The following is a 16,668-nucleotide window of genomic DNA, read 5'->3' as shown; positions in this document are numbered from 1 at the left end:
GCAAAACAGGTTGAAGCACTGACAAATCATCTTCAATGCTAAATCGTCAGATCAGACGATTTATCACCTTCACCAATGGCTTCCAAAATCATCGGCTCAAGTATGACACCTATCTGATCTCCTCTACATGATAAAAGAAATGAATGAAGGCATTGGATATTGCAAGTCAGCATTCTGACAAAGCAATGAAAGACCTGTGCTGCAAAACCAGCCACAACCCTAAGCAAGCTGTTCCAAATAGCTACAACACTGGCATCTACCTGAAAGTGGATTGCACATTTGCTCACAACAAAGAACAGGATAAATACAGCCAGCCAATCTACTCAATTGTCAACTTACTAATGGAAGGCATCATCGCCAGTGCAATCAAACAACACACAAAACAACAATGAAGAATTCATGATGCTCAATTCTAGTATTATCAGGGTGACTCAGTTACTGACCTCATTACACCTCTATAAAGGGTTGAACTCAGTAGTTAAGGTAAGAGCAAGGACAATGATACAACTTTTGACAGTATGGCAGCAAGGTGTCCTAGTAACATTGATGTTGATGGGAATTGTGGGAAACTCTGCTGTTTGAAGTTTCATATACCTTAAAGTAAGATGGCCATGGACATTGGGGATCAATCATTTCAGTCCTTGGATCTCTCTGACAGAGTTCCTCAAGGTTGCAGACTCTCCCACTATCAACATCCTGTGGATTACCATTTACCAGAAACTGAACTCTGCTAACCATAAACATCGAGCAGGGGGTGCTTGTGTCGCAGTGACAGTGTCCTTACTTCTGAGCCAGATGGCCTGGCTTCAAATTCCACTTGTTCCAGAGGTATGTCATAATTTCTAATTAACCCATTCAAGGATGCTAACTATAAATAATGTGGTTCCAAGTCAGTCCAGAGGAGGGGAATGCAACAGCATGTCATTTCCTGACTCACCAAAATCTGCCTTCCATCTAAAAGTATGATAGTGAGTGTAACAGTTATGCACTATACATAAATACCTTTAATGGATAATGAACTGGATATCAAACGCACTGGTAACTGCAGGCACAATAGTTTAATATGGATCTCACCTAAGAAATGACATGTAACTATTTTGGAAAAAGCAAAAAAGGTGAAAAATGGAATTATGAATTTAAAACAAAGCGCTAGAAATACTCAGATGTAGCAGCACCTGTGGAAGCTGCAAAAAGTCATGTGTGACTCAGTATATTAATTTTTCTTCACAATTCTGCAAATTCATCCAAGCCTGCTGAACATTTCAAAATCTCTCCTCTTCCTCCATCCTCCACAGACAAATTTAAATTCAATTTAAAAAGCTGGTGTTAAAAAACATCTAGTCACCGTTGACCACATAGCTACTGTCAATTATTGTAAAAACCCATCAGGTTCACTAATGTCTTTTAGGGAAAGAAATTTATCATCCTACTCTGTCTGGCTTATATGCGAGTCCAGAGCAACAGCAATGTGATAGTTTCCCTAGGCAGCTTAGAGTCTAAGGATAGGCAATTGTCACCACAGCCAGTATGGTCACATCCCATGAACAAATATTTCTACAAAATAACACTGCAAAAACATTTCTGCTTAAGCAAGCTCACAATGCTGCTGTGCTTCGTGTAGGTTTTACTTTTGGGTGGGTTAGCTATTCAGGCAAGAGAACAGCATAAACAGATCAAACTTAGAAACAAAAAACTTCCTTTCCAAAGCCAATATGCATGACACAAGGCACCAACTTTCATATAAAAGTTCTTGATAAATCCAAAAATAAAAACTTGACAAGGCAATTTTTTTGATAGCTCTTATTTGACATAAGGCAAAATACTCAACATTTGAGGTTGAGAAAACGTATAAGGTATAAGCAGGTAGGGAAAGAGCTAAGCCTTGAGTTTTGTGAAACAAGAGGTTCAGCTGAGCATGACTCAGATCAGATAAGAACTTCCAGTTAACAATGAGATGCTGGAGGCAAGGATAATGGGTTAACAAGGTGGAAACGCTTTATGTAGAACCATTTAACAATATTGGAAGCATTCCATATGTAAGGTCAGTTAACAAGGTGAGAAGCATTCATTACGTGAAGCCAATTAAAGTTAAGAACATTCACTGTGTAACACCAGATGGCTTGATCGTAACGGTCACCCAATCAATATGTATGTTGCCTTATCTGGATGCTCCTCCCTGTAAAGTGACTATATAATTCATGAATAAACAGCTATTCCAGAGAAGACCGAGAACTCATGTCTCTGTGTACATGGGTGATCGTTCTCCCTCCCTCTCCAGGGCCCAGAATAAAGATGAAGGAGGTAAAACTATGCTGTGTCTCTTTAAGCATTTTGCTTTGACTGGGGTTGCAGGGGGGAGAAGAGGAGAAGAAGAAACAGGATGACAATATTGGTGTAGTTGGCAGGATCCAAAACGAATAGTCACCATCAGATGGTATCAGCGGTCACCCGGAATATCTCGAGACGGAAGGGCCCACGAGGTAAGATTTTAAGATTTCAAACCTTCATCCCTCTCGATATTCCTGTGTGCTGGAATCTGTCCCCTCACTCAATTGCTCTCTATTCTACGGATTCATTGAACGATAAATAGATCAGTTGAAACACAGTTTTGCAAGCATGCTGGCAGGCAGAGGTTCCAGTCCTCTACGCCGTATTGAGGGGGGGGGGGTAATTGAGTGGTACTGGGGTTCGGGTCCCTGTTTTAAAAAAATTCTCAAGGTCAGGTTCGTAGGAGAGTAGTCTGACACAGAACAAACGACCAAGAGGCGAGTCTGCTAGAATATGGGCATTTTATTCCCCGCAGCGTCGCCACAACGGGTCTGGCTTATACTCACTCTACATGTTACCGGAACTGGGAGCCGTCAGTTCTCGCAGAGCGGTTGCCAACAACCCACGCTCGGCGGTTAAACGTAACCCCGGAGCAGACTCACCGAACTGGAGACTTTTCCAGCTGATATACTCTTTTCCAGATATAAACATTCATGTGAACAGCAGAGCAAGGCTAAAAAACACATTCCATTCTGGTTACATACAGATAAGAAGATTCACACGGGGAGGTGTGTAATAAGATTCACACGGGACTAAGCAACACCTCCATTCCGGTTAGATTCACACATGTATTGGGACATAATTTTTAACCGTTTCACCACATTCCACTGCTTGGAATTTTACACCACAGTCCCCTGGGTGGGTTAATTCGAAATTCAAGTCCTCGATGTTAGAGCTCTGTGTTTAAGCGGGGTTCCAGTTTTCTGTGTTTAAGCAGGATTCAAGTTTGTGTTTAATTGGGGTTCAAGCCCCCATCAGTAAATTAAGAAAGGGATTAAAGCCCCCTAAATGGCAAAATTTGAGGCTCTGCGAGTCTTTGTTCTTGAGGAAGAGTGTGACATGATCCGCTGCGAGTGTTTTCTCTTTTTATAAAAGAATTTAATCGAGAGAATGAAAAAATGAGAAACAGTAAAATTAAGGCTGTACTAATACTTGGGTTGAAAAAGGAAAGTTTAAATGTAAATTGTGCCATGCTGAGTGTTTGATGTTTAAAATTTTGGTTTGTTAAAATACTGGTTCACAAAAATCCTTTTAAGTAACTGTTTGGCCTTGTTTGAATCAGGATCTCAATTCAATGTGTTTTGTGGGCTATGTAATGCAGCAGTTTTGATTTAATTTTTGTTTAGATTCCTACAGTGTGGAAATAGGCCCTTCAGCCCAACAAGTCCACATCGACCTTCCAAAGAGTAACCCACCCAGACCCATTTCCTTCTGACTAATGCACCTAACACTACGGGCAATTTAGCATGGCCCAATTCACTTAACCTGCACACCTTTGGATTGGGGGAGGAAACCGCAGCACCCGGAGGAAACCCATGCAGACACGGGGAGAATGTGCAAACTCCACACAGACAGACGCCTGAGGCTAGAATCGAACCTGGAACCCTGGTGCTGTGAGGTAGCAGTGCTAACCATTGAGCCACCGTGCCACCCTTTTTTTTTAAACATTCAAATTGTGCAACATCATGTCCTTTTTAAAATTACAGGGTCGTGTCTTTTCGTGTATCCTGGCATCGTGCATCCAGGATACACGATCAGCTGGCCACAAAAAGACACGACCCTCTCTCCCTCGTAGCCCTATACATGGAGAAGAAAAAAACAACCATTTCGACTGGGACAACACATCTATCCTGGGACAGACTAAGCAAAGGCATGCCAGAGAATTCCTAGAGGCCTGGCACTCCAATCACAACGCCATAAACAAACACATAGATCTAGATACCATCTATCAACCTCTCAGAAAACGAACAGGACACGTGACATCACCATAAACCTCAGGAACCCCATCCAGGACAAAGATATAAATAGAAAGCAGGAGACAACAGCTTCGCTTCACTTGTAGGTCGCCACTGATGTTACCTAGCCAGGTAATGAAACGTCTGGATATCAAACCTACAGCTCAGCGAGCAAACCTACACCCTAAACCTCAACCTGAGCTACAAACCTTCTCTGACCTTGCATTACAAACTTGTAACCTTAAAGCAAATTGATTGAGTGCCTTGAGCCCCTGATGCGACTGTTCGAAAAGGGGAAAAAAAAAGTCAGTGGAGGGATCCCCTGTGGTCGTTCCCCTGAAAACATGTATACCATTTTGTTGAGGAGGACGACTTACCAGCGGCAAGCAGTGGGGCCCAGGTCTCTGGCACAAAGCCTGTCCCTGTTGCACAGAAGGGAAGGAGGGAAAGGAGGAGTGTGTTAGTCATTGGGGACTCAATAGTTAGAGGCGCAGATTGAAGATTTGTTGGGAACGAACGAGACTTGCGGTTGGTGTGTTGCCTCCCAAGTGCCAGGGTCCGTGATGTCTCGGATAGTTTCTTTGGGGCCCTGAAGGGAGTGGGTGACCAGCCTCAAGTCGTTGTCCATGTAGGTACCAACAACATAGGTAGAAAGAGGGATAGTGATGTAAGGCAGGATTTCAGGGCGCTAGGGTGGAAGCTTAGAGCTAGAACAAACAGTTGTTATCTCTGGTTTGTTACCTGTGCCACGTGACAGCGAGGCAAGGAATAGGGAGAGATATCAGCTGAACACGTGGCTGCAAGGACAGTGCAGGAGAGAGGGTTTCAGGTTTTTAGATAATTGGGGAAGATGCGACTTGTACAAACAGGACGGTCTTCACTTGAACCAGAGGGGTACTAATATCCTGGGTGGGAAATTTGCTGGTGCTATTTGGGTGGGTTTAAACTAGCTCAACAGGGGGAATGGGAACCGGAGGTGTAGTTGCAGTGCACAGGAGGATGAGAGTAGGAAGGACAGGGACAGGATTTCAGGGTCACAGGAATGTGCTGGCAGATAGCAAACTGGTTTGAAGAGTATCTACTTCAATGCCAGAAGTAGATGAAATAAGGAAGTTAAGCTTCCAGCATGGATAGGTACCTGGGACTTTGATGATGTGGTCATTTCGGAAACATGGATAGAGCAGGGTGAGGAATGGATGTTGCAGGTTCCAGGGTTTAGATCTTTCATTAAAAACAGGCAAGGCGGTAAAAGAGGGGGAGGCGTGGCCTTGTTAGTCAAAGATAGTATAACAGTGGCGGAGAGAATTTTTGATGAGGACTCGTCTAATGAGGTAGTGTGGGCTGAGGTTAGAAACAGGAGAGGAAAGGTCACACTGCTTGCAATTTTTTATAGACCTCTGCAGAGTCCCAGGGAGGTGGAAGAGAGGATTAGCAAAATAATTCTGAGTAGGAGTGAAAGGAAGAGGTTGGTCATTATGGGGGACTTTAACTTAGAGTCATAGAGTCATGAGGGGTGACCTTATAGAGGTTTACAAAATTATGAGGGGCATGGATAGGATAAATAGGCAAACTCTTTTCCCTGGGGTAGGGGAGTCCAGAACTAAAGGGCATAGGTTTAGGGTGAGAAGGGAAAGATATTAAAGAGACCTAAGGGGCAACTTTGAGCTGCCAGAAGATGTGGTGGAGGCTGGTACAATTGCAACATTTAAGAGGCATTTGGATGGGTATATGAATAGGAAGGGTTTGGAGGGATATGGGCCGGGTGCTGGCAGGTGGGACTAGATTGGGTTGGGATATCTGATCAGCATGGATGGATTGAACCGAAGGGTCTGTTTCCATGCTGTACATTCCCCAACATTGACTGGAAATGTTAAAGCTCTAGTACATCAGATGGATCAGTTTTTGTCCAATATGTACAGGAGGGTTTCCTGACAAGGTATGTTAAAGGGCCGACAACAGGGGAGGGCACACTGGATCTGGTGCTTGATAATGAACCAAGCCAGGTGTTTGATTTAATTGTAGGTGAGCACTTTGGAGAGAGTGACCATAATTCAGTTATGTTTAGTTTAGTGATGGAAAGGGATAGGTACATGCCACAGGTCAAGAGTTATCGATGGGGCAAGGGCAATTATAATGCGATTAGGCAAGAATTAGAATGCATAGAATGGGGCAGCAAAATGCAGGGGATGCAGACAGACAATCAAAATGTGGAGCTGGTTTAAGGAATAGATATTGCGTGCCCTTGATAGGTATGTCCCTGTCAGGCAGGGAGGAACTGATAAGGTAAGGGAACTGTGGGTTACTACAGAAATTGCATCACTTGTTAAGGAGGAGGAGGTGGCTTATGTGTTGATGAGGCAAGATGGTACAGATGAGGCGATGGAGAGTTACAGATCAGCTAGGAAGGATTTAAAGAGAGTGTTAAGAGCAAAGAGAGGACACGAGCAGTCTTTAGCAAATTGAATAAAGGAGAACCCTAAAGCTTTCTATAGATAGGTATGTGAGGAATAAAAGGATGATTAGGGTAGGAATAGGGCCAGTCAAAGACAGAAGAGGGAAGTTGAGTGTGGACCCTGTAGAGATCGGAGAGGTGATAAATGAACATTTCTCATCGGTGTTCACTCAGGAAAAAGAAAATAGTGTAGAGGAGAAGAATGAAGTACGAGATATTAGACTAGAAACGACCAAGGTTAGTTACGCACAGGTGTTATCAATTCTAGAAGGAGTGAAAGTAGACAAGTCCCTTGGGCTGGATGGGATTTATCCGAAGATTCTCTGGAAAGCTAGGGAGGAGATAGCAGAGCCTTTGGCTTTGATATTTGAGTCGTCATTGTCTACAGGTTTAGTACCTGAGGACTGGAGGATTGCAAATGTTCAAGAAGGGCAGCAGAGATGACCCAGGTAATTACAGATCAGTGAGTCTTACTTCTGTTGTAGAAAAGGTTTTGGAAAGGATTATAAGAGCTAAGATTTATAATCATCGAGCAAGCAACACTTTGATTTCAGATCTCAACCTGGTTTCATTAAGGGCAGGTAGTGTTTCACAAACCTCAGTTTTTTGAGAAGGTGACCAAACATGTAGGTGAGGACAGGGCAGTTGACGTGGTATACATGGACTTCAGTAAAGCCTTTGATAAAGGTTCCACATGGTAGGCTGATGGAGAAAATGTAGAGGCATGGAATTGAGGGCGATTTAGCAGTTTGGATTAGAAACTGGCTTTCTGAAAGAAGGCAGCGAGTGGTGGTTGATAGAAAATATTCAGTCTGGTATGCCACAAGGATCTGTTTTCGGACCACTGCTGTTGGTCATTTTTGTAAATGACTTAGACGCAGGCATAGGTAGATGGATTAGTAAATTTGCAGACGACACTAAAGTCGGTGGTGTACTGGACAGTTTGGAAGAATGTTACAGGTTGCAGAGGGACTTTGACAAACTGCAGAATTGGGCTGAGAGGAGGCAAATGGAGTTCAATGCCGCTAAATGTGAGGTGATGCACTTTGGGAAGAATAACAGGATGACACAGTACTGGGTCAATGGAAAGATTCTTGGTAGTGTGGATGTGCAGAGGGATCTTGGAGTCCATGTACATAGATCCCTGAAAGTTGCCACCCAGTGGATAGTGCTGTTAAGGCGGCATATGGTGTGTTAGGTTTCATTCGTAGAGGGATTGAGTTCTGGAACCGCAATATCATGCTGCAACTATACAAAACGCTGGAGTGGCCACACTTGGAATATTGTGTACAGTTCTGGTTGTCCCATTACAGATAGGTTGTGGAAGTATTGGAAAAGGTGCAGAGGAGATTTACCAGGATGTTGCCTGGTCCGGAGGGAAGGTCTTATGAGGAAAGATTGAGAGACTTGGGTCTATTCTCATTGGAAAGAAGGCGACTAAGGGGGGGGGATTTGATAGAGACATACAAGATGATCAGAGGATTAGGTAGGGTAGACAGTGAAATACTTTTTCCTAGAATGATTACTTCAACGTGTATGAGCGGGCATAACTACAAATTGAGAGGTGATCGATTTAAGACAGATGTCAGAGGCAGGTTCTTTATGCAGAGAGTGGTAAGGGCGTGGAATGCCCCACCTGCTAATGTCGTCAACTCAGCCACATTAGGGAGATTTAAACAATTCTTAGATAAGCACATGGATGATTTTAGGATAGTATAGGGGGACGAGCTGAGAATTGCTCACAGGTCAGCGCAACATCAAGGGCCGAAGGGCCTGTTTTGCACTGTATTGTTCTATGTTCTATGTGTTTGAAATTCTACAATGCCTGTTAAAAAAACAGCTGGGTCAATGGTCATGCTTTAGCCAGATGAGAACATTGTATTAAAGTATCTTTGCTGCTGTGTTTTTAATACAGAGTCTTCACAAAAAGAGCATATTTTTAGTTTGATGTTTTGTTAAAGATTTCTAGAACTTGAGGCTAAGCATTTCAGTTCTGTTAATTATTGTTGAGACTTCATTGGTCCCCTTCATATTGCAAATTCAAAGAATATTGATCTCTACCAAAGTTGCCGCTGCAATTCTGACTTTTATTTGGGAAGTTTCATTTGCAGAACATATTTCAAAGCACTCAGCATTTGTTTCCCACGAATAGTTCGGATTTAAATCAGAACTTTTGTTGCTTTCTTGCTGTTCCAGACTTTTGAAATACTTATCCTGACAGCCTTCATATTAGCCAACTTAAAATTTGTTAAAGGAAAATAATTTTTGAATAATCTGAATAAGGTACCAAAGGGTTCCATTTTAGAATCACTGATTGTTGTTCATAATTGACTGAATTGTTTAGGCATTACAACTTTTAGAAGTTTACGGATTGCATAAAACTTGATAATGTCATAAATAGTGTACAGAGTAACAGACTTCAAGATGACAGAATGTTGAAATAGGCAGATAATTTAGTGTAGTTAAATGTGTGACTGTCTTTACACTGATAACCAACTTGGCAAGGAAGGAAGAAAGGAAATGCAAAGATACTTTAAGCAGCTTACATCTTCTCTAGAGAACATTCACAGGTAAAGCATGCCTTCAAACTACTGCCCGCCATCCACAACCTGATCAAATAGATTCAATCAGCTCCCCAGTCACAAGCACGAAATTGAAGCTAACAGTGAAGTTTTGTCAGTGGCCTTCCTAGTGACATTAAACCACGCAAGCTTTACCTTGTCTTTTAATCATTTAAGGGCTATGGCAGTTCATTGATCAAGATAACATCACAACAGTCAGTTGGCTCTGTTACATTTAAACAGCAGAGCAGAAGCAAAGAATGCTGCATTCACCTAGCCTGCAGTTGCAGCTACTGCACTGCACACGCAGATGTGCTGGTTTCCTCGATCTGAAGCATCTCTGCAAGGATGAAGTCTCATCAGTCTTGTGAAGCATTTAACAGCCCTTATCCAAGAATTCAGATTTCTGAGGAGTGAGGCAGAAGGACAGACTGGATTTTGTTTTCAGGTTGAACTTTACTGAAGGAGATATTTGGAGAACTGGCTTGTTTCCCCTCGACTTGGAAGGGACGAAATGGTCACTAAGAACTGTGAATTTAAGAACTTTACTGGTGAATTTCTTTTCCACATTGGAGGATTCTTCAAGTTCTATTTACTGAAACAGACTAGTAACTTTTGTTGTTATAATCATTGTATGCTTTGTGTCAATAACTTGCTTACATACTGGCTGTATGAGTCTTAAGAAAGCTGGTAGTGCCATCTAGGTAAAGGACGGAATGATTAAGTGTCTAAGTTATAAGCAGGTAGGGAAAGAGTTAAGTTTTAGTTTTGTGAAACAAGAGGTTCAGCTGAACATGACTCAGATCAGACAAGAGCTTGCAATTAACAATGGGATGCAGGAGTCAAGGGTAATGGGTTAACAAAGTGGAAAAGCATTAATTATGTAGAACCATTTAACAATATTGGAAGTATTCAGCTTGTAAGGTCAGTTTAACAAGATGAAAAGTATTCATTATGTGAAGCCAGTTAAGGTTAAGAACATTCATTGTGTAACACCAGATGGCTCAATCATAACGGTCACCCAATCAATATGTTGCCTTATCTGAATGCTCCTCCCTGTAAAATGAGTATATAATTCATGAATAAACTGTTATTCCAGAGAAGACCGAGAACTCATGTCTCAGTGTACATGCGCGATCATTCTTTCCCTCCTGGATCCAGAATAAAAGATGGAGGTAAAACTATAGAACATAGAACAGTACAGCACAGAACAGGCCCTTCAGCCCACGATGTTGTGCCGACCACTGATCCTCATGTATGCACCCTCAAATTTCTGTGACCATATGTATGTCGAGGAGTCTCTTAAATGTCCCAATGACCCTGCCTCCACAACTGCTGCTGGCAACGCATTCCATGCTCTCTCAACTCTCTGTGTAAAGAACCAGCCTCTGACATCCCCTCTATACTTTCTTCCAATCAGCTTAAAACTATGACCCCTCGTGTTAGTCATTTCTGCCCTGGGAAATAGTCTCTGGCTATCGACTCTATCTATGCCTCTCATTACCTTGTATACCTGAATTAGGTCCCCTGTTCTCCTCCTTTTCTCCAATGAAAAAATTCTGAGCTCAGTCAACCTCTCCTTATAAGATAAGCCCTCCAGTCCGGGCAGCATCCTGGTAAACCTCCTCTGAACCTGCTCCAAAGCATCCACATCTTTCTTATAATAGGGCGACCAGAACTGGACTCAGTATTCCAAGTGCGGTCTAACCAAAGTTTTATAGAGCTGCAACAAGATCTCATGACTCTTAAACTCAATACCCCTGTTAATGAAAGCCAAAACACCATGTTTCACAGTGTAAGTAATCTAATCTAATCTTAACAACCCTGTCCACTTGGGTGGCCATTTTAAGGGATCTATGTACCTGCACCCCAAGATCCCTCTGTTTCTCCACACTACCAAGAGTCCTATCCTTAATCCTGGACTCAGCTTTCAAATTCGACCTTCCAAAATGCATCAGCTCGCATTTATCCAGGTTGAACTCCATCTGCCACCTCTCAGCCCATCTCTGCATCCTGTCAATGTCCCGCTGCAGCCTACAACAGCCCTCTATACTGTCAACTATACCGTATGAGTATTTTTTTGGGGGGGGGGGGAGGGGGGGGGGGGGGGAAGGGGGAGACAAGTCAAGTCTTACCAGACTCTCTCCTTGAAAGACACACAACTGGCAGTGATTTAATCAGAGGCCACCAGACCTCTGGCAAGGGTGAGAATGTGTATCGGGTATTAGCAGGTAGGAAAAGAGTTAGGTTTTGAGTTTTGTGAAATAAGAGGTTCGGCTGAGCATGACTCAGACCAGAAAAGCACATAGTTAACAATAGGGTGCTGGAGACAAGGGTAATCGGTTAACAAGGTGGAAAAGCATTATGTAGAGCCATTTAACAAGATGAGGTAGTATTCAGTATGTAAAGTCAGTTAACAAGGTGAAAAGTATTGTGAAGTCAGTTATTGCGTAACAGCAGATGGTTTAATCTTTACTATTGAAACTCTTTGATTGCAAGTCACCCAATGAATATGTATGTTGCCTTATCTGGATGCTCCTCCTTGTAAAATGACTATAGTTCATTGAGAAACTACCATTCCAGAGGAGACAGTGAACTCATATGCCTGTGCACATGGGTGATCGTTCTATCCCTCCAGGGCCCGGATTAAAGATGAAGGAGGTAAAACTACACTATGTCTCTGAGCATTTTGCTTTGACTGAGGCGGGCGAGTGGGAAACAGGACGGCAATAAGGGGAGAGATTAAGGACAGTGATAATCTTAGCCGGTGTGGGAAGTGAACCCACTGTTTGCATCACACTACCTCACAAATCATCCAGCCAATTGCGCTAAACAGACCACCATCAATATATTCATATGCACAATGCTATTCCTCAAGCATATTCAATTAACACATTACTCTAATTATCGTAAGTGCACATTAGCTTTTGCTGGGCTTCTTATTAAACAGGAATTAAACAGTTTCAATATGCCATTTACTATTTTCTAGGAACAAGTGCACAATCTGCTGCAACACCTGTTGACCATTAACTAGGAAAAGCTACCTCGATTCAGAATTTCACTTCACGGAATTCCAGGTTGCTCTACTAAATAAATGCTTGACCCCGGAGGTAACCTAATCTGCCTTCAAGTTTCTTTCACACGTCAGAATGTACTTTCTTAAAAACGTAATAATTTGAAATATTTAGCCATATACAAGGAAATGGTAAAACTCTCAGATCAAACAAAAACCCCACTAATGGTTTTGGCTCCTTAATACAAATCAAGAAAACCAATAGCTAGGTGGCAGTTGCATTTCTAACTTCGCGTTAGATTTCTAACAGTCCCATCTCAGATTCAAATAAAAACCATGCCATAAAAAACTGCACAGAATCAAGAACTTCATTAACACAAACATCATTTTATAAAAATTAAGTGCAAGGTGTTCAATTTAAAAAAGGGAACAGTATACTGCAGAGTGCTGTTTCAAGTCCTAAAGACATCCCACCAACAGTGTTACTCACAATTAAAAAGGAAACACCGGCTACATGGAATCCATAGTACCATGTCATTTCTATTACGTGTTTGTATTTAATTTCCTCAAACGGAACAACGGAAGGGACTGAGAACCAAACTAACAATATTTACAGCACACTTTCTCACAAGGGGTATGCACAAGGTACCAAAGGAGATTCCTCATCCCATACCACTCAAACATGTTTGGCATACCCGCAAGCAAAATACTATAGAAAAAATTATATTCACACAGCAAGAACCATTACGATATACACACATACAAGAAAACAGGTTATAAACATCCGGAAGTCTACTTCAGCTGGACATTCCAACACGTTTATTCTGCTCCGATGACAAATTCCTCTTCCTCCCCAGCTCTTTCACTTGAAACTATTATTTCAGCTGACCGTTTTCAAACCACTTTCCCTTGATGCCTCCCTCCCTGTAGCCATGCCTCTTAAAACATGCTTCAGACAAGATATTGTACTGTATTCTTACAGAACACTTGCTCAATAAAAAGGTGAACCAAATTAGTTACTCTCAACAGCTAGGGTCAGCGGTGTGAAAATTCACGTCTAATCACCCGGTGCAGTGCTTTTACATTTATATTTATTAAGCAATACAAGAATAACTGTATGCAAAACAAATAATATACAATAAGATGATCAATGGCAGCTTAAGATTAGAACCGTGATCGAGGCAAGCATTTTTTAAAACTAATTTTATTTGGGGGTTCTACATGTATCAAACATTTAAGCAATTGATACAACTCTAGTTTGCTGTAAACATTCAGCATTCCTAATATTTTACTGCACGAATATCAAATTAGATGATTTTACTCACAAATGAAAAGTTAAGGACATTTTTCATTCTACGAGAACTGTTATTTTCAATATTGAGAGACAGAGCCACTGCTGCAGACATTCCAGTTTGCCTGAATTTTGACATCCATTTTCTAAACATGCAATGCACAGTCAAAAAGGTATGCTTTAGCCCATTATACCAGAACTAATAACTTGAAAAGGCAAGTTCAATTAACAAATTAAGCTAGAAACACAAAGAACAGAAATAGAAATGAACACATGACTTCTAAGACAAGTAACATTTATGACACCATGCAGAAAGGTTAAACATTTCAAACTGATAACCAGAATAGTACAACAGCCTAAAATTATCAAATGTATTTTCCTATATTTACCAGCATGTTATTTTTGTTGCTGCATGTTAGTAAATAGTTTTCCTTTTCCCAGACAGATTCTCCCATTCAGACGCCTGAAAACTATGTTGCCTTACAAAAAACTGCTCCCTTTAAATGTTGGAAAATCACTGTAGTGACAAACCAAATAAGTGTTCCTGAATTTTATGGAAGATATCTTAGAGGAAGTGTCACCCTAATCCAACAATCTTACAACTCTAATTTCTGGCTATGCCATTTGGGAAAAAAGTTTAGTGGTGTTGCAATATATTAAATGCATATTTTTTGATTTCAAGCTATGAATTTCTACATTACTTGGAGGTCTAATTGAATAGACCATGTCAAAATCCTGATTAATATTCACGTCCAAATCGACTCAAACATTCCCAGCCAAATTTGTTCTTTCCATTTTGTTTACTGAAGTTGCAGTCGTCAAAAACATGCAAAATGAAATGTCTGAAACATTAAGATATGCGAGCAACCACTGACATCTTTGATTTGCACTAGCTCATTTGGACATCAGCACAAATAACTTAAGGAAAAATGACATGAAACTATTGGGTTTGAATCTCAAACCTATGTGATGTGAACACACGAGAGGGTGAGATGAAAATTTTTAAAAACCTCGAAAATAGCTAAGGAAAATATGGGGATCAAACTCATTGTTTTACAAAGGGTTCTTCTTAAAGCTAAACAAATCACAGTAACTAACTTAATCTGAAACGCTTGTTAAAAGTTACAAGAAATAGTCTCCTGTCCCAGGAAGGTGCAATCTCTGGCGCTACCCTTAGCTTGAGAGCCGGGGAAATTAACTTCCAACATAATGGTCTCAGCGTTCACGGCACGCCCTTTAATTCTTAATTCAGGGTGGCTTTCCAAATTAAAAAAAAAATGAAGTCACAAATAGAACACATGGCAAGAATTCGGCATTTTATTATCTCATTCCCACCACTACCCACTTCTCTCCTCCCCGCCCCAGAACAAACACCAAACACCCAACCCCCAACCTGCTGCCGAGTCGACCAGCCAGTACTCAGGCTGGGATGCCCTTTGTTGTGGAAAGGGCGGACAGCAAAAGTGCTGCACAAAACATCAGAATTCACCAGTTTCTCCACTCTCAATTGCCGAATCAGGCTGCGTGGTCCGGGCCATTGAATCGCCTGGCTGGTCCCTCCTGGGGGAATGGGCAACCGCGGCCTGTACCGGCGCTTCAGGCCGCGGTACTCACCTCGGTCGGTTGGCTGATTTCGAACAGGTCCAGCCGGTTGGCATTCCAGTGGTTAATGATCTCCGCCAGTTTCGTGCGTTCCTCCTCGCGACTCGACATCCTTCGAGAGTGGGGAACACGGTGCGAATTAAACACCGCAATCAAATCGACAAAAAAAAAAGTGATTGCGTCGAATCAGTCAGGTGAATTTCCGTGAAGGAAAAAGGTGAATAAGGAGGCAGGAATGAGGAACCGCGACCGGAAAACCGCCGCCGCCGCCGGATTCCGGCTGCGTCTTCGCGGCAAAGCGCACGCTCGCTCGACCGTCGCCTCAGTCTCGAGCGCCACCCAACCGCCGCTCTCGCGACCCACAATGACGTCCCCTCCCCGTTTCGAGAGGTGTGACTCGAAACCACCTACCGCATGCGCACTCGAACCAGGCGAAGGAGTAGGTGATAAGAAGTAATTGGCAAGGTTTCCAAGATGGAGCAAGTCAGTTAGGATTTGCTATGGTCCACTACAAGTCACTGACTCCCATAGTTACCTTGATTATACGTCCTTACACCCGGCTTTCTGTAAATACTCTTTCATTCTACCAGTTCCTGTGTCTCTGTCACATCTGTTCTGATGATGCCAACTTCGACAAGGAGGTCTCTGAAATGCCCAACTTCTTCAACTGAGGATTCCCTAGCACTGTAGTTGACAGGGCCGTCAGCTGGGTCTGACCCATTTCTCACCATTTCTACCACCTCCATTGAGATGCCACCACCAGACACATATTCCCCTCTCCTCCCTTGTCAGCCTTCCACAAGGACTGTTCCTTCCAGGACACCTAGTCCACTTCTCCTTCACCCTCAATACCTCTCACAGTCCCATGGCACCTTCCCCTGCAACCACAGAAGGCGTAATACCTACTCGTTTACTTCCTCCTTCCTCGGTATCCAAGGGTCAAAGCACACCTTCCAGCTGAAGCAATGCTTTATCTACATTTCACGCAACCTTGTGTACTGACTTCGCTGCTCAAAATGTGGTCTCCTCTACGTTGGGAAAACAAAGTATGGAGTGGGTGACCGCTTCGCAGAACACGTACGTTCTGTCTGGAAAAACCCCTGAGTTTCCAGCTGCTTGCCACTTCAATACACCACATTATTCCTTGGCCAATATCTCTGTCTCACCCTTGCTGCAGTCATCCAGTGAAGCTCAGTGCAAGCTGGAAGAACAATGCCTCATTTTCTGCTTGGGAACTCTACAGCTTTCTCGATTCAATATTGAGTTCAACAATTTTACGGCTTGAGACACCCTTATCCCAACCCCAACACTTTAGGCCTTGTTATCACATGGTCTGCTATTACACACTACCCATTGTGAGCCATTAGTAGTCCCCAGTAGTGCCATTCATTCTTCGAGACTGAGTGTTATCCACTTCTTGGTCTGTCAAAGTGTTCTCTCTCTTTGGGCTCAATTTCCACCTATTG

At 42.5% G+C, this 16,668-nt stretch overlaps 1 protein-coding gene across 12 annotated transcripts in view; it reads right to left on the bottom strand.

The window, feature by feature from the left end:
* The window catches only part of afdna (afadin, adherens junction formation factor a), a 242,063-nt gene extending 226,563 nt beyond the window's left edge, over positions 1–15,500 (bottom strand). For 8 of the 12 annotated variants that reach the window (XM_087991512.1, XM_087991517.1, XM_087991519.1 and 5 more), the window contains exons 1-2: positions 15,215–15,500; positions 13,635–13,746 (exon numbers count right to left, since the gene is read on the bottom strand). In XM_087991512.1, the coding sequence (XP_087847638.1) occupies positions 13,635–13,746; positions 15,215–15,258 (156 nt within the window). In that variant the 5' untranslated portion in view covers positions 15,259–15,500. The remainder of the gene's footprint in view (positions 1–13,634; positions 13,747–15,214) is intronic. The other 4 variants (XM_043696281.2, XM_043696283.2, XM_043696282.2 and 1 more) reach the window with 1 other exon arrangement.
* Positions 15,501–16,668: the final 1,168 nt, after the last annotated feature.

The sequence above is a fragment of the Chiloscyllium plagiosum genome, unplaced genomic scaffold, assembly GCF_037043375.1.
Source record: "Chiloscyllium plagiosum isolate Xiang-an unplaced genomic scaffold, Cpla_swu_hap1 HiC_scaffold_10, whole genome shotgun sequence".
Classification (NCBI taxonomy): Eukaryota; Metazoa; Chordata; class Chondrichthyes; order Orectolobiformes; family Hemiscylliidae; genus Chiloscyllium; species Chiloscyllium plagiosum.
Note: the sequence above shows the minus strand (reverse complement) of the source record. Positions and strands in the feature narration are given on the sequence as shown.